This window comes from Elephantulus edwardii, unplaced genomic scaffold, assembly GCF_000299155.1.
Source record: "Elephantulus edwardii isolate Elephantulus edwardi_28Jun2011 unplaced genomic scaffold, EleEdw1.0 scaffold00050, whole genome shotgun sequence".
NCBI classification, from domain to species: domain Eukaryota; kingdom Metazoa; phylum Chordata; class Mammalia; order Macroscelidea; family Macroscelididae; genus Elephantulus; species Elephantulus edwardii.
This window is the reverse complement of record NW_006399800.1, coordinates 3,304,396-3,325,369: the sequence shown is the minus strand read 5'-3', so window position 1 is coordinate 3,325,369 and position 20,974 is coordinate 3,304,396. Positions and strand designations below refer to the sequence as shown.

The following is a 20,974-nucleotide window of genomic DNA, read 5'->3' as shown; positions in this document are numbered from 1 at the left end:
CTTGCGCTGTTCCACCAACAGTTTGTAGGTAGAAGTTTTGCGTGAGTACAGTGTCTTGAATAGACATGTGGAAATTATTCCATGTGTTCAAGACTACACTCCTTCCAGCCTGATGTTTTTCTCTGAACGTGGATCTCAAGGACTGTGTCATAGATTGATGTGATTGTTAGCCTAAATGATTTTTTGTTCTTTCAGTCACTTTGTAAAAAAACGATTTCTATTTGTCCAGCCATTTATAAGCAAGGAACTCTGAAGGCACATTGTCTTCTGGGTAACATAGATTAAATTCAGCAGCTGTCTATTACGCCCACACTCTCTAGAGAGCACTGTAGTAGGCATGTGATGTGTGGAGCCAGATGAATCCATCATAGGACCTGTCTTCCAAGAGCTTATATTCTTGCATGGGGACCCATGCAGGTCTATGTCACTAACTCTGAAAAGCAGAAGTTGCCCTAAATTGAACTTCTCCAGGTTTGAGCGGCACTTGTTTGGCCTGGCCTGAGGAAGGAAGGGGAGATTTTAGAGCAATGGTTTCCATGGTATCCTCAGGGCTCCCAGGGGTGCTTCGGGGGCGAGGCCGGCAAGCCCGGCAAGCCGACCCACTTCAATTGGATCAGCTCCGCCTTTGTGTTTTATGTATTCGGTTCTGAATAAGATTTCTTTTGAAAAGGGTTTTCATTGCTTTTTTTTAAAAAAAAAAAAAAAAAGATTTGAATAGCCATTAATTGAGAGGATTATTCTTTCAGAGAAGCAGAGGTGGGGAGAGGATTAGTGAAAGCAAAAGGACAACAGAAAAGCTACCTTGAGATTTAAATGACTCTTCTGGCATTTTAAAGGGTTGGACTTCAGAAATAAGGAAAAGTTTTCATACGTGGGATTCTAGGATGGTAGATAAAACTATTTTCTCTAAACTGATAATGTTTTCTAATGATGGAAGCTCTTTTGGATGGGAAAAAAGAATACAAAGTTTTGAAAAAAAAAAAGTCACTTGCTGGAAGTCTGACATTTCCCCTGCCCTTTAAGCTAAAGCAGCTTTTGATTAATCACATTATTAGATGTGGTTATTTAAATATCAGAGGAGCTCTTGTGGCACGGTAGTTGAAGCACTTGACTGCCAGTCCCTCAAATCAGCAGTTTGAACTCACAAGCTGATGAGCGAATCAGTTTTCACCTTGGAAACCATAGGAAGTATTTCTACTCTGTCTTTATAGGGTTGCTATGAGCCAGAAATGGTTTGATGGCAGTGGGTGAGTAAACGTCAGTGAAGTGTTTATGCAAGATAACCTGTTGTTGTTATGTGCCATTGAGTCACTTGCTACTCATAGTGACCCTGTGTTCAGCAGCCCTGAAACCTGTTTTATCCTGTGCCAACTTTATTGTCTCTGACACATCTACCCCCATTACCCCAGTCACTGTATCAGTCCATCTCATCGATGGTATCCCTCTCTTTCTCCGTCCCTCCACCCTTCCAAGCATGATGTCCCTCTCCAAGGACTGGTCCCTCTTGCAACATGCCCAGTGTATCTCAGACGAAGCCTCAGAATCCTTGCCTCCAAGGAGCAGGCTGGCTTCACCCTCTCTAGGACAAACCTGTTTGTTCTCCTAACAGTCCATGGTATATTCAAAACTCTTCTCCAGCACCACAGCTCAAAGGCATCATTTTTCTATCATCCCTAGTCATTGTCCAGTTCTCTAATGCATAGTAAGCAATTGCAAAGTTTTAACTTTGTCCCAGACTGACATTGTTGCTCTTCAGTACTCTGGAGATGTGACAGCAAACTTTCCCAATGCAATTCATTTCTTGATTTCCTGGCTGCTGGTACCAAGGGTGTTGACTGTAGAGCCAAGGAAAAGAAAGCTGTTAACAATCTCAATCTCTTCACCATCTATCATGATATTGCTAGTGGTGAGAATCTTTGTTTTCTTGATGTTGAGCTTCAAACCATATTGAAGGCTAAAGTCCTTGACTTTCTGCAGCAAGAGCTTCAGGTCCTCCTCAGTTTCAGCAAGCAGAGTTGTGTGATCTGCATAACTCAGGTTGTTGATGAGTCTTCCTCCAATCCTGATGACCTGTTGTTTAAGAATGACTGTAGCACCAGAACCTGAGCTTCATAGTGCCACTTTTCCTTTACTCCTTTGGCCTCAGTCATGACTGCTTAATCTTTCTTGATATCTTTCCTTCATTGATTCCTGCCTGTTAACTCTCCAGCTGTCTGTGTCTTCATAAACCTCAGGTTGCCAACAAAACCAGTGCCCCTTAGTTTTGGGCCTCAGAGTTTGAAATTGCCCTACACCTTTATCTTAGCCTTCTATCAAAGCTCAGATCTGATAGCATCTTTCCACACACGTTTGCCTGATTTTCCTTGTCCAGCTTGATCCCATTTTCTTACTCTGAGATTTTCACAACATGTTACCTATATAACTCTTCATTACATGTTTTGGCTTTTTAGATAGAAAACTCCTTGAAGATGGCATCATCGTAACCGTCTTAATAGTGCCCCCTCCTGTACCTTGCATATTGTGAGTGGTCGGTTACGAGTGCTTGATTGAATAAATAGGGGTTCAAATATTCATATATTCATTATTACTTAGAACTCTGGGTTGGTTTGACCTGCATGACCTTAAAAAAAAAATCCTCCGGAATAAACTCTAGATTGTATTAAGTAAGATAAGGATAGATAGCTTTACTTCCTGTCTGCTGCTGTTGTGTACCATCCAGTCAGAACCAACCCATAGCTGACTCTCATTGTGTACCATCAAGTCAGAACCGACCCATAGCTGACCCTCCAGTGGATATTCAGAGGCATTTAGTTGCATGGGAGAAGATTACCCATTCTTCTCCTGCAGAGCAGCTGGTGGATTCAAACCGCACACCTTCTGGATTGCAGAGCAGCTTCTTGCCACTAGGCCACCAGAGCTCCATTCCCGCCTGCAGGGCCACCTAAAAATGGTCACTGTGTTTTTCCCTTCTTGGGTTTGTTACATGTATTTTTTCATTCCTCAATCTTTCTTCAAGGAAAACCTCTGAAAACATAGTTGGAATGCAACACTCATAATTTCCTCATATCTGTGTCTTTACAGAACCAAGAACTGACATTGTGGAAGACTTAAATCAGTTCTTTGTATGGGGGCTTCCCATTGTCATCAAGTTCATTTTGACTCACTGACTGGTTACTATAGGATAGAGTAGAACTGACCCATGGGCGTTTCAAGGCTGTACATTTTTATGGCAGTAAGGAGAATGCCTTGCCATTCTCCCATGGGTTTGAACTGCCCACCTTTTGGTTAGCACCACCAGAGGTTCTGTGTGGGAGCTTTAACACAGCATTTCTGTGTGGGAGCTTAGTGTATCCAACTAGGAAAGAGGAATGAAGTCATCGAGGCATGGCTGTCCCACACAATCCTTTCCTGCTGTGATTATGTAGTTAACACCCACTTACTTTGCTTTTCAGCTTTTGCAAGCATGAAGAAAGGATACCTGTTCATGTATAATCTTGTCCAGTTCTTGGGATTCTCCTGGATCTTTGTCAACCTGACTGTGCGATTCTTTATCTTGGGAAAAGGCAAGTAAGGAATTCCAGAGCTCATTTTCATTATATAAGTATCCATGGAAATGGCCTGCATTTGCATAGCTCTTTAGGTTTTTCATCATACTTTCACTTCTCATCTTCAGTAGTCTTGTTAAACAAGTAGAATGGCTAGCCTTCCTGTTTCACCTGTGAGGGAACAGGCCTTAGAGACAGGAATAATAGCCCAAGCCCACACATAAAGAGCTGTTTGACAAGAAATTGCAAGCAAGAAATTACAAACAAGAATTGCACATGAAGTCATTTGAAAGAGGCATATGATGGGCCAACATTTCTTTCTCTGTTTACTTTTTGGATAATTGAGTAATACGTAAATAAACAGATCTGATATTTCCAGTCCCAGTGTTTTACAGGGCTTAGGGTTTCCCTTTTTACTCCCATTTGGAGCCTTTCTAATGCCTCCTTATGGAGATTTTAAGACAGAAACAGATGAGTCGCACGCGACTCGATGGCACATAACAACAACATTCAAAAAGGGAATGAAAAGATTATCGTAAAGATCCTAATTCTTCCTAACTTATGTTTCATGGAATTTTCCCCAAATTAAATGCCACTGGAAGATTTTTGAGGTTTTAGATGCATGTTGTTGTTGATTACCTTCGAGTTGAGCACAGCTCATACTGACCCTGTGAAGAAGGCCTGAAGCCCCTTTACAACTACTGACATTTATCAAAGTTCATAGAGTTTCTGGAGGCATGTTATTTAGGAAGTGGATGCCACTCCTGCATAGCTAATAAAATTTTGAGGAAAAAGCGTAAAGTGAAAGGACTTTTTCTTCCTGACAATGAAAAGAATATTAATTAATCGAGCATTAGCATCAAAATAGACTGATCATCAAAGCAGATTAGTGGGTTCAAAAATAGCACTTCCTTTATGTCTGTGTGAATCACTTGTATGATAAAGGAGCAGTGAGAGGAGAAGAAAATATTCATCATTTTTTGTTAGATGGAAGATTTAATATTTTCAAGGAAAACTCGTTTGGGGAGTATGAGGGAAGCAAGGAATCTATTTAGCTTTTCTGTTCACACTGTGGGCACAAATAAATTCCTTCAATGAAATTGGGAGTCACAGATTTAAAAAAGAGAAAATGCAGTAGAACATAGCACTTAACTTAAAAATTCCATATAAAGAGGACATTGTAAAGCTTGAAAGTGCTAGGGGGAAAAATTTACAATGGACAAGTGTCAGTATATTTAAGTACATAAATACTTCAATCTGTGTATTGAAAAATACTCCAACCAAGACAGCATTAAAGGTTAACGGCTCCTTGAGTTGAGGGGCTGAGTGGCAGTTTGAGGAGTGGGTGAAAAATCGCTATTGTTCCTCTTCGTCCTGTGGAGCTGCTGAGAGTTTCTGGCTGCAGCCCCTCTTGTTAGCAGCCAAGCACTGAAGCAAGGTTCCGGAAGTGAAAAAAGTGACATCCAAAGGCTTAACTGCTTTGCTTTGTTGACCTCACTGTTGGGTTGATCCTGAGTGTTCTGCCCAAGCCTGTTGGCTATTAGGTGATCAAATCTACCAGCTACCAAATTACCTGATGTCTATTTGAAGGGAGCTGCCTGTACCTGTAATCCCTGGCTGTGCTCCTTCGTACCCATTTAATTCTTCCCTTGGTGGTTTTCAAAGATGTGATAAGACCATGGGACGTGGCGCCTATTGTCATAATTTGCTCTTTGCAGTGTTCTCGTAAATGAAACACATGGTAAATGGCAAACTCTACACATGTCTTTTCATGCAAAAAAACTTGCCAGTCTTCTTGTACTAAGTGGAAAACAGCAGCAAACATGGTGGCTTATCAAAGAACTTCGGGCCATTATCTGGATCTCTAATATTGTTGTTGAGTGCCTTTGAGTCCAGCATGGCTCATAACGACTCTATGAACAAAATGTCTGAAGCCGTAGAGGTTCTTAGGAAGTGAATGCCACTCCTGCTTCCAAATAAGGAACACGTTTTTATTTCTAAGTAAATAAAAAAAATTACAAGTATTAATTTCAGAAAATAAAGATCTTGGTCAAACCAAACCCCCCACTTTAACCATAATCCTGACCATAAGAGCAACACATTCTTGGTTACCTTGGTGCATACCTTTCTTAACCTAAATAGTGAAAAGATGAAATTACTTAGTCAGATTTCTCCATTCCCCCCCACCCCAGGGGTCTTTTGATTTATCTCATATTTAAACCATTTTCTTGAGACTTTGACGGTTCCATTTTTGTTGGTAACTGGCCTAACTGCCAGATAGATCCTCACTGATAAGTTACTTTGTTTTTAAAGAAAACAGTTCTCCAGCTTCAGCTTATTTCAGGAATGTCTTGCAACTTTTAAAAAGAGTTGTAGTTTAATTTTGTATTGTGTGCTCATCCTGTTTGCACTGTTTGTTGATGGTGCAGAAGGATGACCCCTTGTTAAGTGAGGAGGGATATTGAAATGGAGAGCAATTTTAGAAGTTGAGGTGCACTAGTGATCATTTTGGAGCTGTCAGCTTTGCTCCTTTATGGAACTTCTGAGAATGTAATGAGAAGCATAGCGTAATGATTTCTTTGCCCAGTGGTTTTTAGTCAATGGTTTTATCCCAGTGGGCTTTTGGAAACAACCTAATCTGAACGTGTTTTTTGATTGTTACAAGTATTTGGAGGCACTGCTTGTATACAGGGAAGCAGAAATCCTAAACGTTCTTCAGTGTTCTAGACAAAGACAAAATGTGAGTGGAGTCCTACAGAAATACAACCAGGAATGCTAGAAATAGGATCTCAAAATGAGGATCACAGTGAAGATGCTAAGGTATTATTTTGTGGTCCCCTCAGAACTGATGCCATACTTGCAGATGTCAGTAAGAATAACTATAGTTTTAAATTTTTATGTGCTAGTCCATTAACTTGAGCTCTGGTGGCCTAGTGGTAAGGAGTTGTGCTGGCACCTCGAAGGTGCGTGGTTAGAATCCACCAGCTGCTCTGTGAGAGAAAGATGAGTGGTCTCCTCCAGTGCAATTTACTGGTTTTGAAAATCTGCTGGAGGGTTTGCTGTGCATCACTTTTTACAATAACATTCCATTAAGTTGGGTATATCATTGTGTACCCAAATTTTCTGTATCGTTAGGCTACTACTTTAATGCACAAATAATCTCAGAGACCACCCAACCTTGTTTATGAAGCTTTTTTTTGTTATTTTATGTTTTTCAGTTAGGATTGATTCTCAGAATAAGAAACATTTGGTCTAAAGATAAAAATGTCTGTTAAGGCTATCAATATGGAATCAAATTGACAATAGCAATTGAAAGGTTAATAGGAACCTTAGAGGGCAGTGAGTTATGGTAATGAGAGACAACTCAGAAAGGAGAGTAAGAATGATTGTGCCAACCCTGCACATGTAGGAACTTTGGAATTGGTGTGTGTTTTGCTCTTCATGTCCTCAATGGCAACAGTAAAAGAAAATAAAAAAGAAATACAGCAATGACTTTAGAACCTAATTTTATACAGCAATACTTTGCACCTGCATATTTATAATTACAGTTTTTAAGAGTATGAAAGGCTAGAATGCATTCAATATATGTGATACCCTTTTAACTTTAAATGAGATCACAGATCTGGAGAGAACTATCTCTGTTCCTCACACATAGCTGTTCAGTATGTTAATGGAATGAAGCCCAGGTATGTTTTTTTACCTCGCCCTTTGAAAATGAGAAAAATATAAGGACTTTGTGTTAACTTTCTGGTAATTCATAGAGTTTACCCTTGGGATCTTAGGCACCTGCTGTCTTCCAACTTAGTTGGGTATTAAGCTTGAATCTGTCTTTTGATTACCTTTTCTTAAGCTCCTTTTATGTAAGGAGTTATCTAGCTTGACAAGTGATTCTGTTGGAATTTGCCATTTGATTTACCCCTGCTGTGTATTTGTGCCCATAGAGTCCTTCTATGACACATTTCACACCGTGGCTGACATGATGTATTTCTGCCAGATGCTGGCAGCTGTGGAAACTATCAATGCAGCAATCGGAGTCACTAAGTCACCAGTGATGCCTTCTCTTATTCAGGTACTGAGTGGCTGAGCTCAAAGGTGGGGAGTGAAAAGTTCCAGCTTTTCTGTAGTAGGTATGCCACAAACTGTGGAGAAGTCCTCAGTTAGTAAGAATATCTGCTTGCACAGGATTAGCATTGCTTTATCTGAATAAGGAAGAAAGCATTCACACTCAGGGTTATTATCCTAAGTTGATTTCTGCTATTTCAGGTCTATTTCATTGTTTATAGCAACAAGAGATCACACAGTTTTAAAAACTAGAGAAATTTGATTCTCAGGCAGGAGCAGAAAAACTTGCCCTCATTATTACCTCAGGCAAAAATACACTGAGCCTCATCCCACCATGGAAAGAGGAAGGCAGCCAAATGCCTAGAAACTGTTTTCACTTAAGGAGCTTCAGTAGTGTGGTGCCACGTGTACTGTGCAGCTAAGAAGAGAAGGTCAGTAGAGTTCTCACCCACCAGCCACTCCACAGGAGAAGGATGGGTATTCTCCTCTTGTCAAGATACACAGCCTCAGAAACCTGATGGAAAGTTGCTGTTAGTTGGGACTGACTCAGCCACAGTGGGTTTGGATTGGTTCTTTTTATTTGAGACTTTCTTTCTGAGTCCCAAGGAGACTCCTTCCAATTTTTCTGTGTTATTTCCTAGTATCTAGAAAATTGTTATCAGTAAAAGGGCACAGAAGGCAATCTTCTTGTCCTGTTACCTGGCCCATATGATTACAAAACCAAAATCAAACCTAGTTGAACTCATTGTCACCAGGTCATTTCTGACTCAGGAAGATGCTGAGGGTTTTGAGATTGTCCTTGGGAGCAGACAGCCTCGTCCTTCTCCTGAGGAGCCACTGTTGCATCCACACTTTGAGTTAGAGACCCAGCACATAACAAACAGTCTGTCTCCCCGCTGCCCCCCTCCTTCCCCCACACTGGCCAGTCTCTTCTGGAATACTGTTTTTATAGTTCTCTTCATGTTTGGTATACTAACTTTGGAATTCTAACAGTATCAGTAGTAAGATAAAGATGTTGATACACTAACCTTGTTATTTCTGCCTTTGGAAGGAAGCTGTTTCACTGATGTGGAGTAATATTCTTTACATATCAAGGACTATTACAAATGAAGCTGTTTCACTGATGTGGAGTAATATTCTTTACATATTAAGGACTATTACAAATGAAGCTGTTTCACTGATGTGGAGTAATATTCTTTACATATCAAGGACTATTACAAATGAGCATTAAGGTCGAATTTGTAGGACAAGTTGAGCGGGTTCAGTATTATCAGACTGCCTGGCTCCTGGGAGGCCAGGTATAGCATGAATATAGCCCCTGGAGCAGAGCTTAGGTGGGTTAGAAATCAGGAGCTGAGAAAGAGCAAAGTGTCAAAGCCTCAATATCTAGCCAGAGTGATTTGATAAAACCAAAATATCTTCTGCTTTTACACCTATTAAATATCTAGAGTAATAGGTAAAATATATTTTACTTGGCTTATAAGATCAGGCCAGAGGGTTGTGTTTCAGGAAATATAGCAGATTAAGTGGCCTGATAACAGGAGCTGTGGGGGTTTAGTCCTAAGATGAGCCTCTAACCCAGAGGTAAAGCCTTTGGCGATTCAAATCCATCAGTTGCTCTGAGGGAAGAGTGGTGGGTGGGTCTCTTCCAGTTCAATTTATAACCTCGGAAACCTGCTGGAGGGTCAGCTGTTTGTCTGATCACATGAGTTTTTGTTTGAGTATGAGTGACCTCTTATGATGAAAACAGTGGGGAAAAAAGAATGAGCAGGTCAGAAATGGAATGAAAATGAAAATTTTCAGAGACACCCTGAACACTGGCATTGACTTTTGCCTTGAAGGGATTTGCAAAACCAAGTGAGTGTAACTTTTGAGTTTTTAATACTGAAAGGTACAGGAGACCAAAATAAAAAATTAATTCAGAACTTAACTGAAGTCAGAGTTCAAGGAGAGATCCTTCCCCATAAATCAGAGAACACAAAAGTCAAGATAGCCTAGTAATAAATGTGTCCTTACCCTCTATAAAAGCTAGTGAGGAATGATGAGACAGCAGCAGCAGATGTGTAGGTATGAGGGTGAAGATGCTGTCCTACCTCCTCTAACTTTGCGAGAGGGGAGGGAATCCCTGATTCAGCACTGACGGCCCAGGTTCGACTCCTGTGAGGTCAGACTCCTGTGAGGTCAGACATGTCCCCACTCTCCCAAGCCTTTTTAGAAATTCTGACATCATCCTTCTCTCCACAACACTCCACTTCTCTGCAACTCTCGCCTTTCCTGTGGGGCTTGATGATTTGTTGTAATGGCCACACAGTACTCACAGACTATGCTTCCAATTTTCAGGGTTTATTAGGGCAGTGACAGGTTACAATTCAGGAGCAGGAATACTAAGGATACTGTCGGGACAGTGTCTTCTCACAAGGCACACCTCTCTCTGGCCCTCAGCCCCGCCCCTGCCCTGTTCAGGCAAGTGTTAACAGAGCTCTTGCCCTCTGCTGGTGTGAGTGCCAAAAACCCATGCCACTGCACTAGTAAGCCTCCTTTCTGAAAGTACTTGGCTATAGCTCCGTGGCTTGGCAAATCTGGCTAACTTGGCTCTCCAATAGATGCCCAAAGATCCCCTGCAGGAAGGCACTCAGCTTTACGGCTCTGTGAGCTGGAATCCTGTAGGTTTGTTGCATGCCAGTCTCTTGGTTCTCTTGCCTCTGGTCCTGCCTCACTGTTGCTCCAGTGCCACAGCTGTCTCCTGGATTAGGGGAGCTCCGGTGCTGGGGTGTCTGATCCATAGGACACCCTCACACTCCTGGCTCCTTTTTCTCAATGCAGTGAGACTCCCTCTGCTCTGACTCTGGGATGGCTTATAAGCCTAGTGGGATGGCAAAACTGACCAGTCCTCATGCTAGCATTCTGTAGACACTATTTACACGATCTGATCCCCATGTATGTCACAGAACACCTCGCTAGCACACCACCTACCTAATCATCTCGTAGGAGTTAGACAGACTTGCTACAAGAACCAAACTGCAGGCCAGTGAATGGGATCAGGCACTGCAAGGACACAGTACTGTCAGGGCCACCTCTTCTCTAAGGCACCTCTCTCTGGCCCTCAGCCTGGCTTCCGTCCTGTTCAGGCAAGTGCTACAGAGCTCTTTTGCTTTACAGATGTGAGCCTCACTGCTGTCTCCAGGGACATTTTCCTTTTTCCCCACTTTTTCTCCTTTTTCTTGTTGTGTATTGTTGAATCAGATCCAACTGGCACAGGAGGAGATTGCCCCTCCTCCAACGTAGCATCTTGTGGATTCAGTTGCGTGCCTTTGGGATTTCAGTGCAGCTTCTTGCCGCTAGGCCACCCACTCTCCCTTTCAGGAACATTTTCTGTCTTAAATAATTGGTCTTGATGGAGGAGGGGGGCAAAAAAAGAAGTATTTAAAGGCCTACACAGTGATTTGTGTAGTGAATTCACACACTTGAGTGGTTAAATTTTCTAGTTAGAAATTGTGTCAAAAATGATCCTCAACTGCTATTGCTCTTAGACTCTGACAGAGGCAAATTTAGATCTTTTGTGGAAGAAACCACATTTGCCTGTCCCTCAAAGAATTCTCACAGATAAGTTTTCAAGGAAAATGATTAACTTTGATTTAAAGATAAGAGCCTGTGGAAGGCAAGGATTGTGAACAAGAGCCAGTAGAAAAAGCAGTCCATACAAACCAATCCTCAGTGACTTAGGATATTAGAATTATCAGATACAGAAAAAAATACTGGCAGTCTGTGAGGTATGAGCATTCATCGCGTTGTTGTTAGGTGCTATTGAGTCGCCTACGTCTCATAGCGACCCTGTGAGCACAGATCAGAACCCTGCCCTGCCCTGTGCCATCCTCATCATCCCCAATACACTTGCACACTTATCTTACACATGTCCAGTGTATGACTCTGACTTATGTGCGACCTGTGGTTATGAACCCTATTATATATTAAAAATATGTGGAATATACGATGGTCTATCATATGAAAATGGTGCTAATTTGTGCTACAGATCAAAACCTTATTACAACTGCACTATTAATATATTAAAGATGTTTATGTGTCTATGGAAGGACTTTCATGTTTCTCGTGCATAGAAATATATATAGTGTACCAAAGAAGACATTGGATTGATAGAGTAAAGACAGCATACCTTCAGAGAAGCTGCTATACTTTCAGCATCAATAAAGGAAGTCAGAAGAAAGAGGAAAGATATCTTCAGTGTGCTGAGAGGAAGTAACAGTAATTTTATTTTTTGTGATTTTAACAAAGGTTTACAGAAAGATTGGGTTTTCATTCCTTGTTGCACATTTTCCTCCCTCCTCTAGTCCACTTTGCAATATACATCTTGTTGCAGATTGTTGTCATACATATGCTGCCTAATCATGCATTCCTTTCAGACAGTTCCTCTCCTTATTCCTCCAATGCAGAGTTCACTGTCTATCCACTCTTTTCCTGTTCTCCTAACCTCCCATGTCAGCCCTATTTTATAACAGTGGTGCCATGCAGTATTTGTCCTTTTGTGACTGAGATATTTCACTCAGCATAAAGCCTTCCAGGTTCCCCATGTTGTGTAATATTTTAACAAGTTCATGTTTTTCAAATAATGGTCATCTTAGAGATCGACATTAGTAGATCTTTTTCTTTAAAGAGATACTAAATATTATATATCAGAGCTAATGTACATTGGGTTGCTATGAGTCACAGGTGACTTGATGGCACATAATAGCAGCAGCAGCAACATGTATACTAAAATATACAGGCTTTGAAGGTTAGGTGGCCTTCATTACAGTTACCCAGCACTGCCATTGAAGGATGAAAGTAGCTGCTAACAGTGTATAAACAGATTTGGTGTGTTTCACTAAAACTACCTAAACAGACAATGGGCCAACTTGATTTCTGGGACATAGTTTATTGACCTTTGCTTTACAAGAGGCATTTTTTTTTTAAATTTAATGAAGGTGATATGAAGAAAATTAGTAGCCATTCACTAGAGGAGAAATACTTCCTATAGTAGGGAAGTAATGATAGGTTTGAGATACAGGAGAGGTTACAGAACACAAAGAATAAATGTATATACGGAGACTTTATTAATTTCATTTTATGAAATGATGCTGTTTTTTTCTATTGACCCATGGAGTAACTGTAGTTTCATTCAGAGTCTTAGATATTTTGGAATGTAACAAAGAAAAATCAAAACTTTATATGGAAAACAAAGGGTCAAGAATATCTTTTAAAGAACTAATGTTGGAGGACTTGTCCTACAAGAAATTGAGACGTTATAAAGATTCAGTAGCTGATACCCTGTGCTGTAGGTACAGAGATAGTAAGAACAGATAATAAATAACCTGGATGGTCATGAAGAATTTACGTGTGTGTTCATACACTTGTGTATGTGAGGGTAGTGGAAATGAACGTGCTGTAACCATATGCATCAGTGTGGGATGAATCCCTGGAACATAATACCGAATAAGAAGCACATCACTGAGTAATCATATAGAATGTGATCATAAAGTTTAAAAACAGGCAGAATGAACGTCTGAAGTATGAAGGACAACAAGGGGTATTAACAAAGGGAAATAGTTGCTGGTGGGACTGTCTCGCTGGTGATGTTCTGTTTCTTAATGTAGGTTATGGAGACACAGCTACCCATTTGGCAATATTCTTGGAACTGTACATGTTTGAATGTACAGGTATACTTTAAAAATATTTATGGTGATATGCCCTCACACACTCAAAGTCCCTACTTAACTGAAGAGTAATTTGGGCACTTTCAACTTGTTCCAGAACTAGAGCACAAAATTAACCTAGTTTAACTTAATCTTGTCCATTTAACTTGAATTTGGTTGAGGTGACATTTCAGATAACACATTAATAATTTTAATTTTTTTATTATTATACTTTTCCCTTCTTTCAATAGCTTCTTGGAAGAAATTTCATTTTGTTTATTATCTTTGGCACACTGGAAGAAATGCAAAACACAGCTGTCGTTTTCTTTGTGTTTTACCTGTGGAGTACAATTGAAGTTTTCAGGTGGGTAAAAGTGCCAGGCTGGTGTTTGAGCACCTTTCCTCTTTGTAATAGCGCTTCTCTAAACAGAGCTGTTGTTTTAGCCATTCTCTCTTTTGGTTTGGGAATAAGGTTAAATGGTTATATGTGTGGAAATTTCTAGATGGAGCTACCTGCTGTGCAAAGCTGAGGCAGGCAGATTTTTTAAGACTCCTTGGTCGTTGGACCTTGGGCAATAGGGAGCAGAGGGAGAGAACCAGAGAAAAAGGGAAGCCCCATCCTGCACCTCAGTATTTAGCTGTCTTGTTGGAAAGAAAGGCCCCATTCACATGGAAAAGTCCTTGAAAAAGCTGAAGAACGGGTGGTTGAAGGAACAATACAAGTTTAATGGAATGAATCAAGACCAGCCTTTTAGAAGAAATGAAATGGTGAATTGAACTTCAACTACAAAATTACTGAAGTCTGAATCAGTATCCTAATGATTCTCCCATTCTCAATAGCAGTATTTTTTTCTTTAAAAAAATAGTACGAGTTAAAGCAGTTGTAATCCTCTTACAAACTATGCATATTTTAGATTTCATTTCAGTTGAAGCAATGATTTTGCAAATGGACCTGTTAGGTCTCGGCATAGTGGCATTTTGGTAAAGTTAACAGGTGAGAAGGTGACTAAGCAGCTTAGAGCATCTTGACAGAGGCGTGAATCTCATTGCACCAAGCCTCCCTTCTACTCAATCTTCATGCCAAGGTGAAAACAGTTTATAGGGCCTTCATGTTAACTCTGACTGTTTGGGAAGAAGCATTAGCATTTCTTTTCACACGCTATCTTTTTAAATAGAGTATGCCTAATTCTAGATTAGTGGTCTTTTGTATACTTTTAATTTTGATAAAAATTCATTTGTCCACAGATAGTGCCTGGTAGCCTTACTCACCTGGGAAGCCAGAGAGCTTCAGAGCACCTGGTTCATGAGCCGAACCATTCTAAAGAGGATTCCTCTGATACCCAAACTTAGGTAGCTGTTAGGGAAAATTCACATCCTTAAATGATTTGAAGGGTAGAATGATGGGAGATTGTGGGTACTGTCCTAGGATTATCATTCAGTTCTGAGTAAATCATTAGTGTCTGATTGATAATGATTCTTCTTCTATTTGATTGGTGGCTAGGATTGCCCTCAGAGCCTGTAGAGCTTTTTTTAAAACCTAAATTCCTTCTTTTCACTAGGTACCCCTTCTACATGCTTGCCTGCATTGACATGGACTGGAAGGTGCTCACATGGCTTCGTTACTCTGTGTGGATACCCCTGTATCCTCTCGGCTGTTTGGCAGAAGGTACGTTCTGGAACTTGTTTTTGGTTCTGCTTTTTTCTTAAAAAATTTCTGGTGCTTTTATTTATTTATTTATTTTTTTTAAATTTTCTGTTTTTCCATTCATTCATTCATTCATTCATTGTTCCACTGGAACTTTTAAATATTGTAGCTTAGCTCCAGTCTATTTTTCTTCTCCTTCCTAACCTGTAAATGGGGCCTTAGACTTTTCCAAAATTTCCTGATCTTCTTGATAGGTAACTGGGAAATAGCGAATTTTGAAAGTTTGGGAGCTAGATGTTCATGTACTGTATGCTTCCTATTTTAGATTGTCCAAAGCATGTTCCTTTTTAAAATTTTTTTCACAGACATCGAGTAAGTAAAGTATGAATCCTATTTTCTAGAATAGGTAACTGATGTCCTGTGTGATCAAATGACTAGACTTTGTTCATCTCCCTTTATTGACGTGTTGGAGGCTTATCTCTTGGGAAAATGAAGGAAGATGAAGCCTTTTTTAAAAAAATTCCAAAACAGAAACTTTGAGAGTTGGAAGGTTTTGACACTACGTGTCAAACATATTTTATTTTCTTCTAACAAGTTCTTGTTTTGTTTCTAGCTGTCTCAGTGATCCAGTCCATTCCAGTATTCAATGAAACAGGGCGATTCAGTTTCACATTGCCATATCCAGTGAAAATCAAAGTTAGATTTTCCTTTTTTCTTCAGATTTATCTTATCATGTTATTTTTAGGTAAGTATTAATACAAACTTTACCTCATCATTTCCTGAGGGAGGGTAAATTTAAATGGTTGTAGTTTCCCCCCTTTTTAATTTTTATTGTGATTTTAATGAAAGTTTACAGAAAGGCTGGGTTTTCGTTCATTCATTGTTGCACATTTTCCTCTCTCCTCCTCCTTCGTCAGTCCATTCTGCAGTGCATTTCTTGTTCCAGATTGTTGTTACACACATAATGCCTGATCATGCATTCCTTCAGATCCTTCCTCCTCTCATCTGTTCCAATGCAGTGTTCATTATTGATCCACTCTTTTCCTATTCTTTCCCCAATCCCCCATGTCTATCCTATTTTATAACAGAGGTATTATGTGTTTGTCCTTTTGTGACTGAGATATTTCACTCAGCATAATGTCCTCCATGCTCACCTATGTTGTATTATGTTTTATAAGTTCATTGTTTTTCAGTTCTGTATATATAATCATTAAGCGAACATACCATAGTTTTTCTATCCATTTGTTTTTTGGTGGGCACTTGGGTTGCTCCCATTTCTTTGCTATTATGAATAACACAGCAGTGAACATGGGTGTGCTTACATATGTTTGAGTTGTGGCTCTAGTTTCTTTAAGGTATATTCCCAGTAGTGGAATTGCTGGGTGAAACGGTATTTCTATTTCTGTCTTTTTGGGCAAGTATCAGACTATCTTCCATAGTGGTTGCACCATTTTACATTTCCGCTAGCCGTAAGGGTTCCAGTCTCTCCACATCCTCACCAGTCTTTGTTGTTTGCTGCCCCATTGTACTTTGCTATTGTTGCTGGGTAAACGATTTTCTGAAAAGTTCTTATTGGGATTTTTATTTACAAAAAAGTTGTATGCATTTACAGAAAGATTTCTGTGCATAAATACTCACACTAGGAGAAGATGCTGTAGAAGTATGTCTTCCCAAATCTATTGTGTTATCTTTCAAAGTAGTCTTGTTCATTTGCGTGGACCACAAGGATGTTTCTTGGTTAAAATAGTGTAAGAGCTTTTTTAAAACAGAATGAGGCACTTGTTATATTTACACTAACTGTATTAGCACATTTCTCATCTGGTTTACAGAAGAGGTAGGTTAAAATAGTGTAAGAGCTTTTTTAAAACAGAATGAGGCACTTGTTATATTTACACTAACTGTATTAGCACATTTCTCATCTGGTTTACAGAAGAGGTAACTTGTAGGTGATGGCAGTCATGGCCAGGAGACGCCAGAGAGACCTTTATCTAACAGGGGAAAGCCCCACTGCTTTGCATATAAAACCTGCTTATTTATGACTTTTCTTTTATGGACTTAAAGAAGGGAAAATAAGAGATACCTGTTTTGCTGTTGTTAAGAGACGCTGAGTCAAAAAAAAAAAAGACGCTGAGTCGAGTACTACTCATAGCAACCCTATGAACAAAAGATCTGAACCCTGTTCTATAACTTTTGTTGCTTCTCTAATGTTCATAGAGTTTCCAAAGGCATGTCGTTTTTTTAAGAAGTGGATGCTAATCCTGCTTCTAAGCCTGTGTTAATCTGGGAGCTCTACCATATCCTATCTACTGTTGGTAACCATTATGGCATTTGACACACCAGAGTCACAGTGTTCAGTATCACAGCAACCACAAGTTAGTTACCTCAGTACAGCAAACTGACAGACCAGTGTTGTACCACTTACGAGAATATTCTTCCCAATACAAAGGCGTGCCCACCACCTCCTGATTGACTTAAAACAAGAGGCTTCCAGGAATCCCACTGCTGATTATTAACTAAATCCAGGCCACCAATCAGCTGTCACACGATTGTTAACCAAACAAAAACTGACCCAACAGTTTACATTCCACTTTCAACTAAATCAATAGAACCTACACTCCCAAATATGAGAGATTTAAAAAGCCTTCCCAAATATAAGGACTATTTGTTTAAATAAAGATCAAACACATTTTGGTGTAATTTATGTCTGTCTTTCACAAAAGACCTCAAATGGTCTTAAATTACAGTGACTGCTGACTTTTCAGCAACAGGGAATGCGAGAGATGGTTTATTAGTTACCTATTGCCATGTTAACAAATTACCTGGAACTTAGCAAATTAAGCATGCTTTATCTCACAGTTTCTGAGGGTCAAGAAGCAAACTTGCTGGGTGGTTCTGGGCAGCATCTCTTCTGAGTTTTCAGTCAGGCTGGTAGTGGGAGCTGGCATTTCCCCAGCATCTGCTCCAAGCTCACCTCGTCTTGTGGCTCTTGACAGGAGTCTCCTGGCTTTTGCTAACATAGTCTTCATGTGAGTATTCTCAGTGTTTCTTCCTCTGGAGCAAGAGTTCAGAGACAGTCAGGTGGATAGAGGGATGAATAAATAGGTAGTAAGCTCAGTGTAGAATAAAATGCCATTGAGAATGTACCCAGTGCTGATGAGTCAGTTCTGACTGAGCAATACCCAGTGGTGCTGGTCTTTGGGGATACACCTTGAGAATGTTTCTCGACAGAATTGCTCCCTAGGATTCCTGAGGCTACACAGCTTATGGAAGCAGACTGCCTTCTCCTTCTCCTGGGGAGCTGCTCTTGGATTTGAACTGCTGACTTTTAGGCTAGCAACCCAGTATTTAAACCATTGCGCTACCAGTGCATCTCGTTTAGAGCCTGTATTAAAATGATTTTCTACTTTTTGCATATGAAAATTCCTGTAATAGAATATTAGGGAGCTTGGGGAAGGGGTAGTCAGGGAGGAAAATGTGCAACAATGAAGGAATGGGGAAGAAAATGGAAAGAATATGCTGTAAAAAATATGTATGTTGCATTAAAAAAATCATTAAGAAAAAAGAATATTAGTGAGCTCTGGTGGCTTAATAGTAAGGAGTTGCACTGCCAGTCGAAAGGCAGGTGTTTCAAATCCACCAGCTGCTTCATAGGATAAAGACTGGCAGTCTCTTCCCATGTGATTTACAGCCTCTGAAAATCCTGTGTTTTCAGCATTCCCAGAGTATATAAAATGGAAGTTCCACATCCTTGCCTCTAAGGTAGTTGCACTACCTCCAAGTTCAATTAATTTTTTTGCTAGTCTATGGTATATTCAAATTACCTGGAATTCTGGCATCAGAATTTCAAAGGCATCAATTTTTCATCTATTATATTTAATTGACACTACTATAAATAAAGGGTGTTCTGGTGGCCCAATGGGTAAGGAATTGTTCTCCCAGTCCAGAGGTGAGTAGTGTGAATCCATCAGCGGCTCCTCAGGAGAAAGATGGGCAGTTTCTTCCCATCCTATTTACAGCCTCTGAAAACTTTGCTGGAGGTTCAGCTAGGAGTTGGTTCTGATTTGACTGTGTATTAACAGTAACAACACTAAAATATGGGGGAAATGAATTGAACCCACCAAGGGGGAAGAGAAATTGTCTGTAATTAAAGGTTAAGCCGCTCCAGAAAATTTAGTGCTGGAGAATATGAGAAAAACACAAATACTGACCCAAACCAAAAATTTCTAGCTTATAAAGAGATGAAGATTCTTCTTTTTAATCACGCCTTTTCTTTTTTAGGGCTGTACATAAATTTCCGTCACCTCTATAAACAGCGTCGGCGGCGCTATGGACATAAGAAGAAAAAGACCCACTAAGAAGAGATGTGGATGGCTTATCACTTTGAGGCCTATCTATGAGTCTTACAATTTTACCTTCTTGTACTGAAGTAAAAGGATTTTTTTTTAAAGTTAAGTGATTACATTCACATTGAGGCTCTCTTTGTCCTCAGTAACATTCCTGAATTTACTATATTATCTTAGTATAGTACTTGCATGACATGGATTCCTGATGTCTGATGAAAGCGGTTCATTCTTGTGTGTTCAGTTAATGATAGTAAAAGGCTTGGCCTCACACCCACCCCATGTCCAGTCATTCTGTGTCTTACAGGCCACGGGTATGTCTTCATTACCATCCCTACAAGGTCCTATCCATTCTCATAGTTGAGGTTTGTTCTTTTCAGATACAGCATATGAAAAAAAAAATACTCCACCAGACTGTTGTTCTATGTATAGGAGGCTGTACAAACAACTCAGGCAGGACCTAATATACTTTCTACCCAGAGAATTACTTGGCTGGTGGGGTGGCATTGAACTTGTGATATTTAAGTTCAACTCAGTCAATAAATATTTCTGAGTCACTGTGGGGCTAGAGAACATTTACAAGATCTGGCATTTTCTGGCCTTTCTAACATCAGTTAATTTTAGTGCTTAGCACTAAGTGAGCATTGGAGAGGGCACTGGATGTTTTGAGAGAAACCAATCAGAATCTTAGAAAACCATGATCACTTCACAACTGTTTTCAACACTAAAGAAAGATGAATCATGATTATTAAAAAAAAAAAGGTTACAGATGGCTCTATGGATCAGAAGGGAACATTACTCCGTGGTCAAATTGGCATTAATTTGCTGGCAGCCTATAGCAAACCGCACACGTGATGAGGGCTAAGCATGCCCACAAAATCTCTTAAGCTGTGAACATTTTAAGAAAATCAAGTCTTTCCCTTGCACTAGACTAGCTGAGTCCATTTACTTGTACCTGTCAAAGTAAGTGATTGTTGGGACTGTTTATATGTAGACTTGAAAAGCTCATTCTATTCTGCTTTTTGGCTGCCAGTAGATAGGACAGTGAAGAGAGAACATGAACTACCAGCTGATCTTTAATAAAGATTCCTTGCAGGAAACACACCAAGAAGGGAAGCAGGGGTAGAAGTAGGCATTTTGAAGTATATCTATTCTAATATAGCAGTTTCCCCAAAAACATTTCAAATAAAGCAAGGTGAATGCTTGTTAGGAGAAACACTATATAAAAGAATTCAGGGATGATCGGTCTTGGCTTTGCCATTCCCATTGCTCTTGGGAAAAAGGAGACTCAGGAGTTACTCTGTTTCTCTTCTTTGAGGCCAAGATGGAAACTTGGCTTGACAGCAAACATTTGGTTAGCACAGGCTGGCTGAATTTTTAAAAGTCTCTTGCACTGAAGGATATTTTGCATGCTTGTACCTTCCTGCCAACACTTGTTTGTAGTGACTTCTGATGTCCTTTCAACAGAGTTATTATGTGTTACAGGGCAGATAACGCTGCAATAGATCATGTTACATCTTGATGGTAGAATCCTGCATTTTAAATGATTGTTACACACACTGTTATTGCTGTCTGAGAAGAAAAAAAAAGAGATTGTGTATTTCTATTAAAATATTTACAATTAAAGTCCCCAAAATGTTTCCTTAAATGTAATTTAGTTGAATAGTTTTCAAACCATTAGTGATAAAATCTTTT

The 20,974-nt window shown here is 39.9% G+C and overlaps 1 protein-coding gene across 2 annotated transcripts in view; it reads left to right on the top strand.

Annotated features, from left to right (window-relative positions):
- Window positions 1-19,555, top strand: part of PTPLAD1 (protein tyrosine phosphatase-like A domain containing 1) — a 45,698-nt gene extending 26,143 nt beyond the window's left edge. Inside the window, exons 5-10 of one of the 2 annotated variants that reach the window (XM_006886651.1) lie at window positions 3,453-3,563; window positions 7,487-7,614; window positions 13,546-13,658; window positions 14,854-14,960; window positions 15,553-15,684; window positions 19,218-19,555. In XM_006886651.1, coding sequence (XP_006886713.1) covers window positions 3,453-3,563; window positions 7,487-7,614; window positions 13,546-13,658; window positions 14,854-14,960; window positions 15,553-15,684; window positions 19,218-19,294 — 668 coding nt within the window. In that variant the 3' untranslated portion in view covers window positions 19,295-19,555. The remainder of the gene's footprint in view (window positions 1-3,452; window positions 3,564-7,486; window positions 7,615-13,545; window positions 13,659-14,853; window positions 14,961-15,552; window positions 15,685-19,217) is intronic. The other variant, XM_006886650.1, reaches the window with a different exon arrangement.
- Window positions 19,556-20,974: the final 1,419 nt, after the last annotated feature.